Source organism: Lepidochelys kempii, chromosome 2 (genome assembly GCF_965140265.1).
Source record: "Lepidochelys kempii isolate rLepKem1 chromosome 2, rLepKem1.hap2, whole genome shotgun sequence".
Lineage (NCBI taxonomy): Eukaryota > Metazoa > Chordata > Testudines > Cheloniidae > Lepidochelys > Lepidochelys kempii.
The window spans coordinates 141,537,834-141,555,166 of record NC_133257.1 but is presented as its reverse complement, the minus strand read 5'-3'; the positions used below and the strand labels follow the sequence as shown (position 1 = coordinate 141,555,166).

Below are 17,333 nucleotides of genomic sequence, written 5' to 3'. Positions count from 1 at the left end.
ACATCTCAAAGAACCAGAATTTCTGCAGGGTGAGTAACCGTTCTCTTTCTTTGAGCATGTGTCAGTGTGGATCTGGTGACTGGCAAGCAGTATCCCCTCTGGACAGGTGAATGAGGCAGGCCAGTCAATCAGTCAAATAATGAGTAAAGCACTGCTTTCCTGATCTTGGCCTAAGACCTGGCTGCCACGGCCAGGGTGCAATGTTTGACAAAAGTCAGTAGGTTGCTTTGCAAGTCTCAGGTCCTGTCACATTCCTGAGTCAGGCTGGAGATGCTGCTTGTGCCCTGGTGTAGTGTGTGGAGCACATGGGTTGTACACCGGCTACCTGGGCACAGGTGGAGCAACACCGTGTGATCCGCTGGTGAGAAAGTTTGGCCTTTCGATGAGCCGAGTATAATCACAAAGAGGCGAAGCAATGGTCTAAAGGGTTTCGTCTTGTCCAGGCAATAGAGCAAGGCTCTGGAAACATCCAAGAAACCTAGCTGCTTCTTCCCTGGTGTTGAGTATGGCCAATAGGTTGACCAGTAAGGCCTGGCAACTTTCCACTCTGAGTTGTAAAGAGCAGTAATAGTAAGATTTTTCTCCCAGACACATTGAGCCTTTTTGGGTCACTGTCCTCACTTCCCCACCCCCTTAGAGGTACACTTGTTTGATTCAGACTTTTACTGCACTGCTCAAACATCTAAGTAGTCTGGGTTGTGGTGAGCATGGAAGTACTCAAATCCAGATTGAGAGACCTGGTATCTTTTCTCTACCTGTTTTGCAGTTGTAGTTATAATGGCTGGTGTCTGCCACCAGGCTCTAGCCCAGTGGTGGGCAACCTGCAGCTTGAGACACTTTGTTTACATTGACTATCCACAGGCATCCACAGCTCCCAGCTGCTGCGGTTCACCATTCTGGACTGACAATTTTGAGAATGTCGAACTTATGGAATTCCTCTGATGTGACCGAAGTCTTTAGCTCCAGAGTTTCAGCTATTCTCATAAGCAGCTCTTAGACTTGAAGACATCCAGGCTGGTATGGGTGACAAGGAGATCACCTTGTCAGGTGACAAAGATGACAGGTCCTTTGGTGGTGTTTTTGCTCTGCTTCTACTGTCTGGGCACAAGAGCAGATGTGAAGACCGACCTATTCCTTTTCCTCAAATGTGGTGGAGAGTAGATTCTAAAGGCCTGTAAGGACGGACTCCCAATAAGCTCAATAGGGCCACAGAGGCATGCCTTTAGGGTGTTTGGTATTGACCAGAGCAATGCCATTTCTGCTGAACAGATCTTTCAGTAACAGATCTCAGAGGAGCAGGTTCTCTGTTTGAAGGTGTTGAGAATGTATGTCCCAGTGACATGTGTGGATGATGCTGAAGTATATGATGCTTTCAGTACTAAGGTTTGCACTGGTACGGGTAGGTGTCTCGGTACTGATGATGGTCCCCAGAGTGTTGTCATTGTCTGTAGATATCGACACCGAGGGATGTGTCACCAGAGAAGGCTTCCTCTGTGCCACGGGCTGCTCCTTATTACCAGAACTCAAAGCCACGTGGGTCTCGGTGGCTGTATCCCTGAGGCTTTATCTGGTCTGTCTTTATGGGAGGACACTGAGCTCCACCTGGAGTCTCTGCCTTTGAGATCAGAGCAGCCCCTCTTGGTGCTGAGCTTTGGTACTGTAGGTGTTAGCAATGGCTTTGCTGCCAATAGTCCCTGAGGAACCAGTGCTGTGCAAATGCCAGGTCTTTCCTCATGGACATCTTCTCTGCTCTGGTCTTTGGAGTCACTTGCCTGCTAGACAGTGAGCTGAAGGAAGCTGACTTGTCCATTACCCAGATCCAGATGCCTGTTTTCTCAGGATCTCAAGAGACCTTCACAGATTGCTCCAGAGGAAGCTTTAACTGCGTGTGTCACAATTTACATTTTATAATGGAGAATGAAAGGCACACTGAACATTTACTTGGTATGTAGGGCTCTCCTAAATAGAAGAGGCACCTGCTGTGTTCATCCATCAATGGAATTGTCCATCACAGGACAGACACAGCTTGAAGCCCACAGATTTCAAATCCACCAAATTGAGAAGTCTTGTACAGGAGGAGTGTCTGGAGGACCTGTGCACAGGGTCTGATATAAATACTCAGCCCAGATAGATTGGTATCATTCATGGTGATTGTTTGTCACAGAATCAGAAAAGTTATGACGATTTTACGAAGAGTTTGAAGAAATTTAGCCAAAGCTAAACTAGTGGGTCAGAAGTTTGCCAGGTTCCATTTCACTGCAGGAGTGGTAAAATAGAACAGAGGGTCATGGTCATGGTCATGAGGAGCTACATAATGCATACACGGCCTCAACGGACACTGCTGTTCGCTAACAAACAAACATCATGTGCTTGAGGTACATGGAAACCACCCAGACACATAGCAGAAGAATTCAAAGCCACGTGGGTCTCGGTGGCTGTATCCCTGAGCCTTTATCTGGTCTGTCTTTATGGGAGGACACTGAGCTCCACCTGGAGTCTCTGCCTTTGAGATCAGAGCAGCCCCTCTTGGTGCTGAGCTTTGGAATTTGTATAAACATTATTATGCAAATCACAAATTCACATTGTAAAATATAAGCAAAACATAAACTGTACAGAGTCCTTTATTTAACCTATTAAAGGAAAAATGGCATACAAAGAGTTTGGGAATGCCAAGAGTTCCCAAAGCAGAAACCTGGGCTAGTTTAGGGGAGAAGATGAGAGAACTTAATCTCTTGAATCAATTAAGAAGTTCACTATTCGTGGATGAACAGTTGACTATTGATGTCAAAAGCTAAAGAGGATGAGGACAAGTGAAAAGGAGAGAGAGGGATGAATCAACCCACATTTTGTGGTTAGGGCCCATCCCTTGCTGAGAGATTGTATACATATTAAGACATGTAAAATTATCAGGGGGCGGGAGAGGGAGGATGAAGAAGGAAGTGATTTTAAGAAATGGGGGAAGAGGAAGGATAGAAAGAAGCATGGTGGTCAGACAGAGTGAGGCAGCAAATGTGACTATGGGAATTGGAGCTGCCACATTACACCCCAGAGGTGGCTGCATTTAGGTGATGGATGAATTAATATTTCAGCGTGTATTTTCTGTAGTAACAATAGGTAAGTACAAGTGACGATTGCAGATGCTGATGTTACCATATCCATTTATATAAAGTAAAACTGGGAAGTTTTTAAGGGCCACTATGATACAGTTTGTGAAGAACTCTGTGGTCCCCTGGTGTGAAGGATGCTATATAAATCTAAACTACCTGTATTATTTTATAAGATGCCAAGGATTATATTGGTGAAAAGTTAGCAGACAAATAATTCTCCTCAGCAGCATTCTGTGAAGAACACACTGATAACCTTAAGACCAGCTTTGAAAAGGATATAGCTAGATATTTATGTGATAAAGATATCACTGACCTAAGTCTTCCCATATATCTTAGTTCACTTACTTGATTCATGATTTAAGATTAACATTCAAGTTTCATGTTCCAAAAACTGCTGACTCTGGACACATTTATAGTACTTTGAAACAAGAAGTCACTAACCCAATGCTCTCATAAACATAGTCTGATAGTCAGCAAGAAAGGGAAGGATAAATCAGTTATAGCCAGTCATCTGCCCCTTGTACTGCATGTTCTGCTTCTTCCGTTACATTCAGCAGAGCTCCTCTTTTAAAACATAGTTCAGAGCAGTAAAGTTGAAGATTTGCATGTTATACAAATACCAGCCGGGGGGCGGGGATGGTCTCCTGCCTTCTTATCACTCCCAGCTTCCTGCATGATGGAAGACGTGACACTGGCGTATGGTATGTACATACCTTTGTATGATGGTTTCTTTAAGAAAAGCAAGGGGTAAAAGTTCCTTTAGCAATGGCTGGAGAAAGATATTTCAGATGCACTCCCTCCTGTTTGTGTTCAGAATGCATTTTCAGGGCACCTGGAATGTGTGCAGGCCATTAGATGAGTAAGCCTGAACACTGGCATCGAAGGGAAATGGACATTCTTTAAAGTAAACCTGGAAAATGTTGATCCAAAAGATGCTTCTGCTCCTGGAGTGGTTGATATAGGACACAGACGGTGATGCTTAATGTCAGTTCAACAGGAGAAGCCACGAAGTACAAGAAAAATGATTTTCAGAGCACAAATCCCATGAAAGCATATCAAAACCTTGTTTTCCCTGATCAGGAGGGGAATGGCTAAGAGTCAAGCTATGGCATTTATTTATGGTAGTCACACATTTTTAAAGATCATAATAGGTTTGTTTCCTTTTTAAGTTGTTTCTTATTATTTTTACAGTCCTCAAAAATAGGCTAGTTGTGTGATGACCTGTAAATGTAGCAAGGTGTTATAAAAGCAGAGAGAGCAAAGGAGAATGGTCATACGGTTCCTCCTTTTCTCTTAGTTGGCCTCAGGAAATCAATGGTATTTCAGAGCTGCTTAATTCATTAATAAGGATCTTAACACTTTTTACTCAGTTGTTTATTTCATAGCCTTTTCACTCTTTTCTGCAGGCTTCACAGACTTCCCCACATATTCCCTTAATGACAGGAGGCCAACAGTACTATTTAAAAAAAACCCAAACCCTATCAGGTAGCAACCAACAGTTCACAAGACATTGTCTGGGACTGTAACCTGGGAATGGCTTTGTAAAATCTGGGACAGTTGTGGATAAATGGGCATATGGATATATTGGTAGATATGCATGCTACATAAGACAGTGGGAAAATTGCCTACATATCTTGCACTGAGCATTTTTCATTGTGCCACAGAATAAGAGGAAATCTATGCATCACAACTCCAACTTGGAAAAATATTTCTCTAAACCCCACATGCTCCTTTACAACCCATCCATGTACTGACTACAGTTCAGTGATGGATATGCAAAGTATGTACTGCAGGCAGTGAGGGAATCCTTACCCCTTGTTACAGGATGTAAACCCAGGCAAATAGGAGAACAGCCCAGTACAACAGAATATCTCACAACAAAAAACAAAAAGATTGATTTTATTTTTATTGAAATATTCTTATCCAGTTCACCTGGTTTCCTTTACATGGTTGTTGTCGCTTCTTATTTCTCTATCACAACTGACAAATACTTTGTAAAGGTGATCTGTACATTTGTTACAGTCAACACATACTAGTAGAGTTATTGACTCTATTTAATTATTTATAGGCTTTGCCTTCCTCAAATCGCTCTTCATTTGATGTCAGACCAACTGTAAAGGGTTGAGATTTGGCAACCTGAAAGAGAGAATGTGATTCATGAACTCCTGTTTCAAATACACAATGCATGTACAGTACTAGGAACTACAGTAGATCTTTTAAATTTGACGTTGTTACTCATCTCTCACAAAGGGGCGAGTAGCTGGATAGTAGGCTCGGTGGCTTGAAGTTTGATGCAAACACTTTATTACACAGAACCCCATGAAAAAGCAGTTACAATGGGTGAGGGAGACACGGGGACTTAGGCACAACAGGGAGTGTAACTCAAAATGGAACAAAGGGGTTGGGGCAGTGCCAATCTCCATTCCTTAAAAAACAGCAAACAAGGGGGAATGAGTGAAGTAAAGAAAGAAAAAGAGAGGCCAGAGATACTGCAGTAAAGAGAAAAAAGAGAGAAGGGTGGGGAGATGAAATGGAAGAGAAATGAACATGGATTTTAAAAAGAGGCAAAAAGAAACAAGGTAAAAGATGTGTCATAAACTGTCAGAAAATGCCCTCCCCTGTGATCATTCTTACTTACTATGCTTGCCTGAACTTTCAGATACCTTAAAAAGGAAATGGTATCCTTTGCCCTTCCCTACTGCCAAACTGGATCCTGACAAGCCCTCTTCATGGATGTACCCAAGGTCCTGACAAAGTGTAACAATAGCTGAACACAGACCTGTCCTCCACAATCATGTCAGTAATGACCTTTACAATGACACTGTTTGGGTGACAGGAAAAAGTGAATGGCAGCAATGTCACGTCAGGGTAGGGTAGACCAACTCTATTCAGTGTGATTACAAGTCATTCGCAAACATCCCGAATACCGAAAACTAATGTCAAATACAGTACCTTAGATGAATGAATGGCTTTCTCTTTGCTGCTTCCCCATGCAATGGCCTGCTGAATTGTCTCCTAAGGCCAGAGGCAGACGTTAGGACTCCCAGGCTCTCAATAGTGTGCAAAATCTATTTGGTTGTTGTCCCATTTCTTATATCACTTCTTAGATTTCATGTTAATTCATCTTCTTGCATGTTGCTCCTCCATGTAAACTCAGATGATAATCTGCAGGGTTTTGGGTACCAAGTATTGTACAGCACAGGAAACTGATCTTGAATGCAAACTTCTGGATACAGATTGTAGCATGGGAAGTTTGGTATTGAATCAGCATGCTGATGGTGTCCCAAGCAACATTAAGAACCTGGCAGAGAATCCGGTCTTGGAATCCTCCAAGATCTTTACAGATGTAATAGTGGGGGAAAATATCCAGGCATCATGACATCGCTACAGGTCCATGTTGTAATAGGATTAGATGTTACAAAGTACAGGGCCACTCCTGATTGTTATAAGGAGTTGTACTAATAAGATTCCTTTTACTTTCAATCTTATATCTATGAGGTACTCAGACATCACAGAAGTTGATCTCTTTCACTATTACAGTAAACTCAGCCAAGCCTAGAAAATGTGTCTACTACAGTCAATTTATATATGTGATGTGTAAGCACCATCTCACCTGTCATGGTGTCTTTCCTGGAAGTGTGTTCTCCTTTATTACCATGGTAAGCGACATTTGTTCCAGTTGATTCGTAGTCTGTTTTCCTTTCTTTTAGACTGATCATTTCCCGAGGTGAGGCAGGGGCACTTGCTAGATAGTAAAAACAAATAATTTTTCTCCCCTCAGACCACTGCAAGCACATCTGGGGTAAACAATTTAGTAATATTTACATTTGTTAATATATAGGAATTAAACTGTGTGAAGTGTGTAGGCAGAATTGGATTTGGAAAGGGGTTAGAGGTGCTGCTATTTCAAATATATGACAAATGTATTAAAGGCAATTATTAAAAACTGCATTTCTGTCTGAGCATTTTGTTCCTTCTCCATTTACATGTAACAACTAAGATGATCACAATGGAATGACATAAGCAGCAATTTTATTTTTCTTCATCCTTTCCATTTCTTTAATTTGTACATTTGACAACAATTTTGCATCGTCAGGTTCACTTCCCCAGGTATCATCTGTTTCTCCTTTGTGGAAAAGACTTTTATAATGATTAACAGGGAGCAGAAAAACCCTTATAAGAGGGACTCTTTGTTTCATTACTTGAAAATAAACAGGAACCATGTAACTGTTATGAGGGAAAAAAAGGCATTAGTACGGAAAATGTAACTTTAACTAAAAAAACAAGATATGTACAAATCTTCAGATAAGTGCTCAATGCTTGAAAGTAACTCCAATAATTCTGACTCTAGTATTATGGGTGTGATTATCTCTATATACAGCAATGATCATTAAAAAGTGAGCCTCTACCAAAAGTACTGTACCAAATAATCATCATAATTAATTCCTATTCCAGGTGATGGAAAAACAATGGGATTTCGTATAGCAATTCTTTTTAATTCTTATAGTCTGTCTTTCTGACTATACTGGAATAACATAATTTAGTTATCTAAAGTATCTAAACTAGCAAATGTTGAGGGTGGACAATGTATTTAACTGCATTGCTGGCTGCACCTATCTAAAGCACTACTCACTGTAGTATTTAGATGACAAATACGTTAGTAAAGGTTTATGATAAAGTGTTCATAAAATAGAGATATGTTGGATATTAGGGCAACAATTAGGACTTATTAATGTATTTCTTAAACTTTTATTTCCCCCAAACCAGTTTAAGAATAGAGGGTTTTTTTTTTCTTCCATTGAGACCCCTATTACCAATTCTGGGGTCTTTCTCCCAAAGATAAGAAAAGTTTGATTAAATATTTCTGGGGGATAATGTATTTTCTCAGCCTTTGACAAAAGTTAACCCAATAACAAATGAACGCCTCGACACAGTCTCCTAAGGTACTCTGGGTGCTGCAGGGCTCTGCAATTCCCAGTACTTTATAGATTCCCCAAGTCTGTCTATCTGTCAAAGTTTTCTTGCACGAAGAATAATTTTTGGTGGGGTTTTCCAATTGTTATTAGGCATTTACATTTCTACATGCAACCAAATCCAACGGGTGCTGAGGATTTTTAGTTTCATTTATTCAAAAGCACTAAGAATCTTTTAAGAGGAGGGAACACAAATAAAGAGGGATTCCCAGCCACGGAGCAATGGTAAGAGGAGGTTTCAGAGGAACAGCCGTGTTAGTCTGTATTCGCAAAAAGAAAAGGAGGACTTGTGGCACCTTAGAGACTAACCAATTTATTTGAGCATGAGCTTTCGTGAGCTACAGCTCACTTCATCAGATGTTTCTTTTAATAGCTTGGGTAATGGCAAGTTTGTTTTAATGACTGTTTAAAAATCAGGCCCTTTTTAGGGAAAAATAATGTCACATAGTTCTTTCTCTTTCACTCTCTGTCTGGAAATCCAAAAGAATATCCCTCCAGGAAAAATAAAACTGCCCCATGTTTGGAAATGGTGTCACAAATGTATTTCATCTTGGAGAGCTCCACTTTTATGTGTGATCAAATCTAACCAGAAATCAAGGGTTTCTTGGCCAGCAAGGGACGTGCAAGGTTAAATCTTTATTAAAAAGGATGTCAGCAATATTATCCCTAGATGCTACCAGCAAGAAAGCTTTTGTATTATCACGGTGGACTTGGCAAGGTCTCTAGTGGTAAATCTGTTTTTGATTGCTGGTAAACTCATGGCAAAACGATTGCTACTGCAGTCTATGTTTACTCCAGCTGGGAGCGAATGACCATCACACACAAGGAAGGCTGGGGGGAGGTGAATAGTGTCCTGCTGTTATACCTGTTAACATGATTTTCCTGAGGCCCTTCTCGCTTTTTCACAATTTTAAACACAGCAAAACCCACAGGTTGCATTAACCAATTCCCCAAACAGGAAAAAGAAGCCTCTAACTCGAGGTGCTGTGCTAACAACTACAGTGCAACTCCTTACTGAATACTTTCTGCATTATGCCAACATCTTCCCTTTTCACTCTGTATTTTACCCCAAGTATCATGGGAATCTCACTGAATATTGCTTGGGAGACCAGAATTTTGACCCAAGCTGTGTAAAGTCAATAAAATAAGTGTGAGGGTCTCCTTGAGAAATTCCAACACACGTTAAACATCCTGTTTTGTGGGGGAGGGCCAGAGAGACAGGGACAGAATTAAGCTCTGGTTCCAAATTTTAATGAATCAAGGGATTTTATACCTACATATTTCAAATCTGGGAACAAGGGTGATGGAGGATCATTGTCCATGTTGATACTAAACTTCCGATTAAGCTCTGTCAAAGTTCCTCCCCCACTCTGAACTCTAGGGTACAGATGTGGGGACCTGCATGAAAAACCTCCTAAGCTTATCTTTACCAGCTTAGGTCAAAACTTCCCCAAGGTACAAAATATTACACCCGTTATCCTTGGACTGGCCGCTACCACCACCAAACTAATACTGGTTACTGGGGAAGAGCTGTTTGGACGCGTCCTTCCCCCCAAAATACTTCCCAAAACCTTGCACCCCACTTCCTGGACAAGGTTTGGTAAAAAGCCTCACCAATTTGCCTAGGTGACTACAGACCCAGACCCTTGGATCTTAAGAACAATGAACAATCCTCCCAACACTTGCACCCCCCCTTTCCTGGGAAATGTTGGATAAAAAGCCTCACCAATTTGCATAGGTGACCACAGACCCAAACCCTTGGATCTGAGAACAATGAAAAAGCATTCAGTGTTTTACAAGAAGACTTTTAATAAAAAATAGAAGTAAATAGAAATAAAGAAATCCTCCCTGTAAAATCAGGATGGTAGATATCTTACAGGGTAATTAGATTCAAAAACATAGAGAACCCCTCTAGGCAAAACCTTAAGTTACAGAAAAGATACACAGACAAATAGTTATTCTATTCAGCACAATTCTTTTCTCAGCCATTTAAAGAAATCATAATCTAACACATACCTAGCTAGATTACTTACTAAAAGTTCTAAGGCTCCATTCCTGGTCTATCCCTGGCAGAAACCAGCATACAGACAGACACAGACCCTTTGTTTCTCTCCCTCCTCCCAGCTTTTGAAAGTATCTTGTCTCCTCATTGGCCATATTGGTCAGGTGCCAGCGAGGTTACCTTTAGCTTCTTAACCCTTTACAGGTGAGAGGAGCTTTCCCCTGGCCAGGAGGGATTTCAAAGGGGTTTACCCTTCCCTTTATATTTATGACACGCCCCCCAAATCTCAGCTAGGGTGAAACACTGGCTGGGATTTCTTCCTGGAGCTCTAGGAAAACAGAGTTAATAAGACACATGCATCTCTAAATATACTACCAAGTACATAAAGACTAACAATATTTTCCACATCTCAAGGACGATTTTAACCAGTTGATTCTGGGAAACTTTCACGGGAGAGTGCATCAGCCACTTTGTTAGAAGCTCCTGAGATGTGTTGGATGTCGAAATCAAAATCTTGGAGAGCTAAACTCCACCGAAGAAGTTTTTTGTTAGTTTCTTTGACGGTGTGAAGCCACTTTAGTGCAGCATGGTCGGTTTGCAGGTGGAAACGCCGTCCCCAAACATATGGGCGTAGCTTTTCCAGAGCGTAGACAATGGCATAACATTCTTTTTCAGTGACTGACCAGTTGCTTTCCCTCTCAGACAGTTTTTTTGCTGAGAAACACTACAGGGTGGAATTCTTGATCAGGTCCTTTCTGCATTAAAACTGCTCCCACACCACGCTCGGATGCATCTGTGGTTACTAGGAACGGTTTGTCAAAGTCTGGGGCCCTTAGTACAGGGTCAGACATGAGTGTCGCTTTAAGCTTGTTAAAGGCCTTCTGACACTTTCCGGTCCACTGAACAGCATTTGGCTGTTTCTTTTTGGTTAGGTCTGTCAGTGGGGCAGCGATTTGGCTGTAGTGCGGTACAAATCGTCTGTAATAACCGGCCAAGCCTAAGAAGGATTGAACCTGTTTCTTTGACTTTGGGACAGGCCACTTTTGGATAGCATCCACTTTGGCCTGTAGGGGGCTGATAGTTCCTTGACCCACCTGGTGTCCAAGGTAAGTCACTCTGTTTAGGCCTATTTGACACTTCTTAGCCTTAACAGTTAGTCCTGCCCCCCTTATGCGCTCAAGGACTTTTTGTAGATGTTCCAGATGGTCTGCCCAGGAATCCGAAAATATGGCCACATCGTCAAGGTAGGTGACTGCATATTCTCCTAATCCCGCTAGGAGACCATCTACAAGTCTTTGGAAAGTGGCGGGTGCATTTCGCAGCCCGAAAGGGAGTACATTAAATTCATACAGCCCGAGATATGTGATGAAGGCTGACCTTTCCTTGGCAGATTCATCTAGCGGTACCTGCCAGTACCCCTTGGTTAAGTCCAAGGTAGAGATGAACTGGGCCCGTCCCAGTTTCTCTAATAGTTCATCTGTGCGTGGCATTGGATAGTTGTCTGGGCGAGTTACAGCATTTAGCTTACGGTAGTCCACGCAAAAACATATTTCCCCATCTGGTTTGGGAACTAGAACCACTGGAGATGCCCATGCACTTTCAGAGGGGCGGATTACACCCATCTGTAACATATCCTGGATCTCCCGTTCTATAGCAGTTTTAGCTTGAGGAGACACCCGGTAAGGGTGGACCCTAATTGGGTGAGCATTACCTGTGTCAATGGAGTGGTATGCCCGTTCAGTCAGTCCTGGGGTGGCTGAGAACGTTGGCGCGTAGCTAGTGCACAGCTCCTGGATCTGCTGTCGCTGCATACGCCCAAGGGTCATGGAGAGGTTCACCTCTTCCACACCACCAGCACATTTCCCTTCGTAGTAGACACCTTTGGGCCACTCAGCGTCGTCTCCTCCCTGGGCTGTAAACTGACAAACCTTTAATTCTCTGGAATAAAAGGGCTTTAGAGAATTAATATGGTACACCTTAGGCTTTCGGTTGGAGGTGGGGAATGCTATGAGATAATTAACAGCTCCCAGGCGCTCCTGGACCATGAATGGCCCTTCCCACGATGCTTCCATTTTATGGGCCTGGAGCGCCTTTAAGACCATGACCTGGTCCCTTACTTTGAAGGAACGCTCTCTGGCATGTTTATCATACCAGGCTTTTTGCTCTTTTTGAGCATCCTGTAAGTTTTCTTTAGCAAGGGCTAAAGAGGTTCGGAGGGTGTTTTGTAGGTTGGTTACAAAGTCCAGAATATTAGTTCCTGGAGAAGGTGTAAATCCCTCCCATTGCTGCTTCACCAACTGCAATGGCCCCTTAACCTCACGGCCATATACAAGTTCAAATGGGGAAAACCCTAAACTGTAGGCAAAGAGCAACTGCTGCAATACTAGGTCCCAATCATTGGAGTGCTCATTTACGAATTTACGTATCATGGCCCCCAAAGTTCCATTAAACTTCTCCACCATGCCATTTGTTTGATGATGGTAAGGAGTGGCAACCAAGTGATTTACCCCATGAGCTTCCCAAAGGTTTTTCATAGTTCCTGCCAGGAAATTAGTCCCTGCATCTGTGAGGATGTCGGAGGGCCAACCTACCCTGGCAAAAATGTCTGCTAGTGCCTGGCACACACTTTTAGCCCTGGTGTTGCTTAGAGCTACTGCTTCCGGCCATTGGGTGGCAAAATCCACGAAAGTCAGTATGTACTGCTTTCCTCTGGGTGTCTTTTTCGGAAAAGGACCCAGAATATCCACAGCTACTCGCTGAAATGGAACTTCAATGATGGGGAGTGGCTGGAGAGGGGCTTTGACCTGGTCTTGGGGTTTTCCCACTCTTTGGCACACCTCACAAGACTGGACATAGGTAGAAACATCCTTGCCCATTCCCTCCCAGTGGAATGATCCCCCCAAACGGTCTTTGGTCCTGTTCACCCCAGCATGGCCACTAGGGTGATCATGGGCTAAGCTCAAGAGCTTGGCCCGGTATTTAGTTGGAACTACCAACTGTCTCTGAGGATGCCAGTCTTCCTGGTGTCCACCAGAAAGAGTTTCCTTGTATAAAAGTCCTCTTTCTACAACAAACCTGGATCGATTAGAAGAGCTGAGAGGTGGTGGGTTGCTCCGTGCCGCCGTCCAAGCTCTCTGGAGGCTTTCATCTGCTTCCTGTTCGGTCTGGAACTGTTCCCTTGATGCTGGGGACATCAGTTCCTCATTGGATTGTGGACCTAGGCTTGGTCCCTCTGGAAGCGATATAGGGGATGGAGCTGTTTCTGTTGACTGTGAACCGCTCTCCGCTGGTGCACTATGTTGGGATTCAGGCTCCGGCTGAGCCTCTTGTGTAGGGTTATCGGCTGCTGCCAGTTCAGGTTCGGTGGGGCCCTCTGGTGTTGAGGTTGCAAGTACTGGATTCAATGCTGGCACGGGGTCTGGTGTTGGTTGTTTGGCTGGTTCCGGTTCTGGGACTGGTTCCGTCTGGGTCTCTGGGACTGGATCCACTACTGCTGTTGTAGACATTGGCCTGGGGTCCGGGTCCATCACCTCTGACTGGATCCTGATAGAAGTTTCCGGAACAGAGCTAGGCCTCACGGCTTGTTTAGCCTGGCTGCGGGTGACCATTCCCACCCTCTTGGCCTGCTTCACATGATTGGCCAAGTCTTCCCACAACAGCATGGGGATGGGATAATCATCATAGACTGCAAAAGTCCACATTCCTGACCAGCCCTTGTACTGGACAGGCAACTTGGCTGTAGGCAAATTGAAAGAGTTGGACTTGAAGGGTTGAATCGTCACTTGGATCTCTGGGTTGATTAAATTGGGGTCCACTAAGGAAGCATGGATAGCTGACACTTGTGCTCCGGTGTCCCTCCACGCGGTGACCTTCTTCACGCCCACACTCACAGTTTCCCTCCGCTCCAAGGGTATCTGGGAGGTATCTGGGCCTGTGGACCTCTGGTGTGATTCCGGTGCAATGAACTGTAATCTGTTGGGGTTCTTGGGGCAGTTGGCCTTTACATGCCCCAGCTCGTTACACTTAAAACATCGTCCAGCTGACGGGTCACTGGGGTGAGGAGGGTTGCTGGAGAACGGGGTGGTGGGACGATAAGGGGTCTGGAGGGTTCTTTGGGAGGTAGGTGGGGCTTTGGGCGGCCCCCGGTAATAGGATGTGGTCTGGGGTGGTCCCTTCTGGTCTCCGCTCCAACTGCAACCAGTTTTCTTCTTCTCTGCCACCTCCACCCATCTGGCTCCAATCTCTCCTGCCTCAATTACAGTTTTGGGTTTCCCATCTAGGATGTATCTTTCTATTTCCTCAGGAACACCCTCTAAGAATTGTTCCATTTGCATTAGGAAGGGCAAATTTACTGGAGATTCAACACTTGCTCCTGATATCCAGGCATCCCAATGTTTCACAATGTGGTAGGCATGTCGGGTAAATGACATGTCTGGTTTCCACCTTAGGGCTCTGAACCTCCGACGAGACTGCTCGGGTGTTATCCCCATTCTGACTCTCGCCTTGGATTTAAACAGTTCATACTTGTTCATGTGTTCTTTAGGCATTTCAGCTGCCACCTCAGCTAAGGGTCCACTGAGCTGCGGCCTCAGCTCTACCATGTATTGGTCAGTAGAGATGTTGTACCCAAGGCAGGCCCTTTCGAAGTTTTCTAGGAAGGCCTCAGTATCATCGCCTGCCTTGTAGGTGGGGAACTTTCTGGGATGGGAAGTGGTACTTGGAGAAGGATTACTAGGGTTTGTTGGGATATTCTGCTGAGCCTTTATCTTCTCCATCTCCTCCACATACTTCCTCTCTTTTTCCTTCTCCTCCAGTTCTTTGTCCCTCGCTTCCATAGCTCTCCTGTGAGCAGCCGCTTGGTGTTGTTCTGCCTCCCTTTCTTGTTCCTTCTTCAGCCGCATGAGTTCTATCTGTCTTTCATGTTCCCTTTGTCTTTCCTCAGCCTGAAATTTGGCTAATTCGAGCTGTAGTCGAGCCGCGGATTTTGCCATTCTAACCTCTCTGTTTTTACTAACTTTACACCCGAGGTTTAGAAATAAACAAACAAAACCTGGCTGTAAAATTTTGCTGTGCTGGAATAGAATACCTATTCTCTGATAGTGATTGTCAGCCTACAGAAAAAGACAATTCCCTTGTCTCTGCTCTGGGCCCAAATTAAAGTAAAAAACCTCCAACTACTTGGAAACCTGCTTACCCAGCCCAAAGAAAAAAAAATCCTTTTCAAACCTGTGCTCCTTGTAAAACAAAAAAAATCAAAATCCTAAAAAAAAAAACCCTGCCACTTTTGTCTCCAGGCAAATGGGTAGAGCACACCCCCCCCTATTTACTTTTAGGAAGAAAAGAAAAAAAAACCTCTGGGTTGGAAGACTGTGAATTTCCCTGCAGGAGTTAAGTACCCTGCCTCCAGGCAAAGAAAACCTGCAATTCACAAGATAATCCCCTTTTGTCTCTGCTTGGCCACAAAGCAGAGAAAAAACAATCTGCTTTCAGTTTCAACTGCTTTCTGGACTTCCTTTCCAAAGGGGGGGGGAAAATTCTTTTTAAAATCTGTATTTCTAGTTCAAAAAATCTCAACTGGATCTCAAAATGATTTCAGGTTAATCCCACCACTGTGCCACCATGTCAAGGTTCCTCCCCCACTCTGAACTCTAGGGTACAGATGTGGGGACCTGCATGAAAAAACCTCCTAAGCTTATCTTTACCAGCTTAGGTCAAAACTTCCCCAAGGTACAAAATATTACACCCGTTATCCTTGGACTGGCCGCTACCACCACCAAACTAATACTGGTTACTGGGGAAGAGCTGTTTGGACGCGTCCTTCCCCCCAAAATACTTCCCAAAACCTTGCACCCCACTTCCTGGACAAGGTTTGGTAAAAAGCCTCACCAATTTGCCTAGGTGACTACAGACCCAGACCCTTGGATCTTAAGAACAATGAACAATCCTCCCAACACTTGCACCCCCCCTTTCCTGGGAAATGTTGGATAAAAAGCCTCACCAATTTGCATAGGTGACCACAGACCCAAACCCTTGGATCTGAGAACAATGAAAAAGCATTCAGTGTTTTACAAGAAGACTTTTAATAAAAAATAGAAGTAAATAGAAATAAAGAAATCCCCCCTGTAAAATCAGGATGGTAGATATCTTACAGGGTAATTAGATTCAAAAACATAGAGAACCCCTCTAGGCAAAACCTTAAGTTACAAAAAAGATACACAGACAAATAGTTATTCTATTCAGCACAATTCTTTTCTCAGCCATTTAAAGAAATCATAATCTAACACATACCTAGCTAGATTACTTACTAAAAGTTCTAAGGCTCCATTCCTGGTCTATCCCTGGCAGAAACCAGCATACAGACAGACACAGACCCTTTGTTTCTCTCCCTCCTCCCAGCTTTTGAAAGTATCTTGTCTCCTCATTGGTCATATTGGTCAGGTGCCAGCGAGGTTACCTTTAGCTTCTTAACCCTTTACAGGTGAGAGGAGCTTTCCCCTGGCCAGGAGGGTTTTCAAAGGGGTTTACCCTTCCCTTTATATTTATGACAAGCTCTAATGTTACAACAAACAAACACCCCATTTTAAAGTCTTATAGTTAAATTTTCAAAAAGCTCATTTAAGCATCAAAAGAACTGAGGAGATTTTCAAAAGCTCAGTCCCTTGAATGATGAATTCTTTTGAAAACTGTCCAGAAGTGTCACAAAGGGACATGAACTCTTGAAAATCAAGCTGTTATATGGGTGCTTACATGGGACCTGAGTGCATCTGAAAAAATGACCCCCAAAGTGCACGCAGAACAATTCAATAATTGCCCCGATTTGTTATGTAATTTGGGGCCCCAAAAACTATTTTTTCCCCAGGCATACACATATGCAAGTTCCACGGAAATAAATGGAGGTTCTGTGTGTGTATATTTCAGGCAGAATGGCTCAGTAATGATCTACTCTAGATTAGTAAACATGGGCAAAACATTGGAGAGAGAGCAAAATGCGAGGATAGCGTTTGAGCAGTGAATGCCTAGTGAATGCACTCACTTATAAAAACAATTTTCTCCAAGTATTGGTATTTATTTTTTCCATTTTGTATCAGTATCAGAGGAGGTACTAGCGTGTCTTCTCATGACACAAACTTGAATAGATGGACAGAAAGGCAAAAGCTTTGGCTCTCAAAAAATCAATACACACCAGAGAGAACCCTGGCTTCTGTTTCTCAGCATATGGGATGAGACTTGGAAGTGGTGTCTGCCTAGAGT

At 43.4% G+C, this 17,333-nt stretch overlaps 1 protein-coding gene across 6 annotated transcripts in view; it reads right to left on the bottom strand.

Annotated features, from left to right (window-relative positions):
- CTNND2 (catenin delta 2) overlaps positions 1 to 17,333 on the bottom strand; it is a 1,187,410-nt gene that overhangs the window by 11,214 nt on the left and 1,158,863 nt on the right. For all 6 annotated transcript variants that reach the window (XM_073332333.1, XM_073332332.1, XM_073332334.1 and 3 more), the window contains one exon: positions 6,721 to 6,852. In XM_073332333.1, coding sequence (XP_073188434.1) covers positions 6,721 to 6,852 — 132 coding nt within the window. The remainder of the gene's footprint in view (positions 1 to 6,720; positions 6,853 to 17,333) is intronic.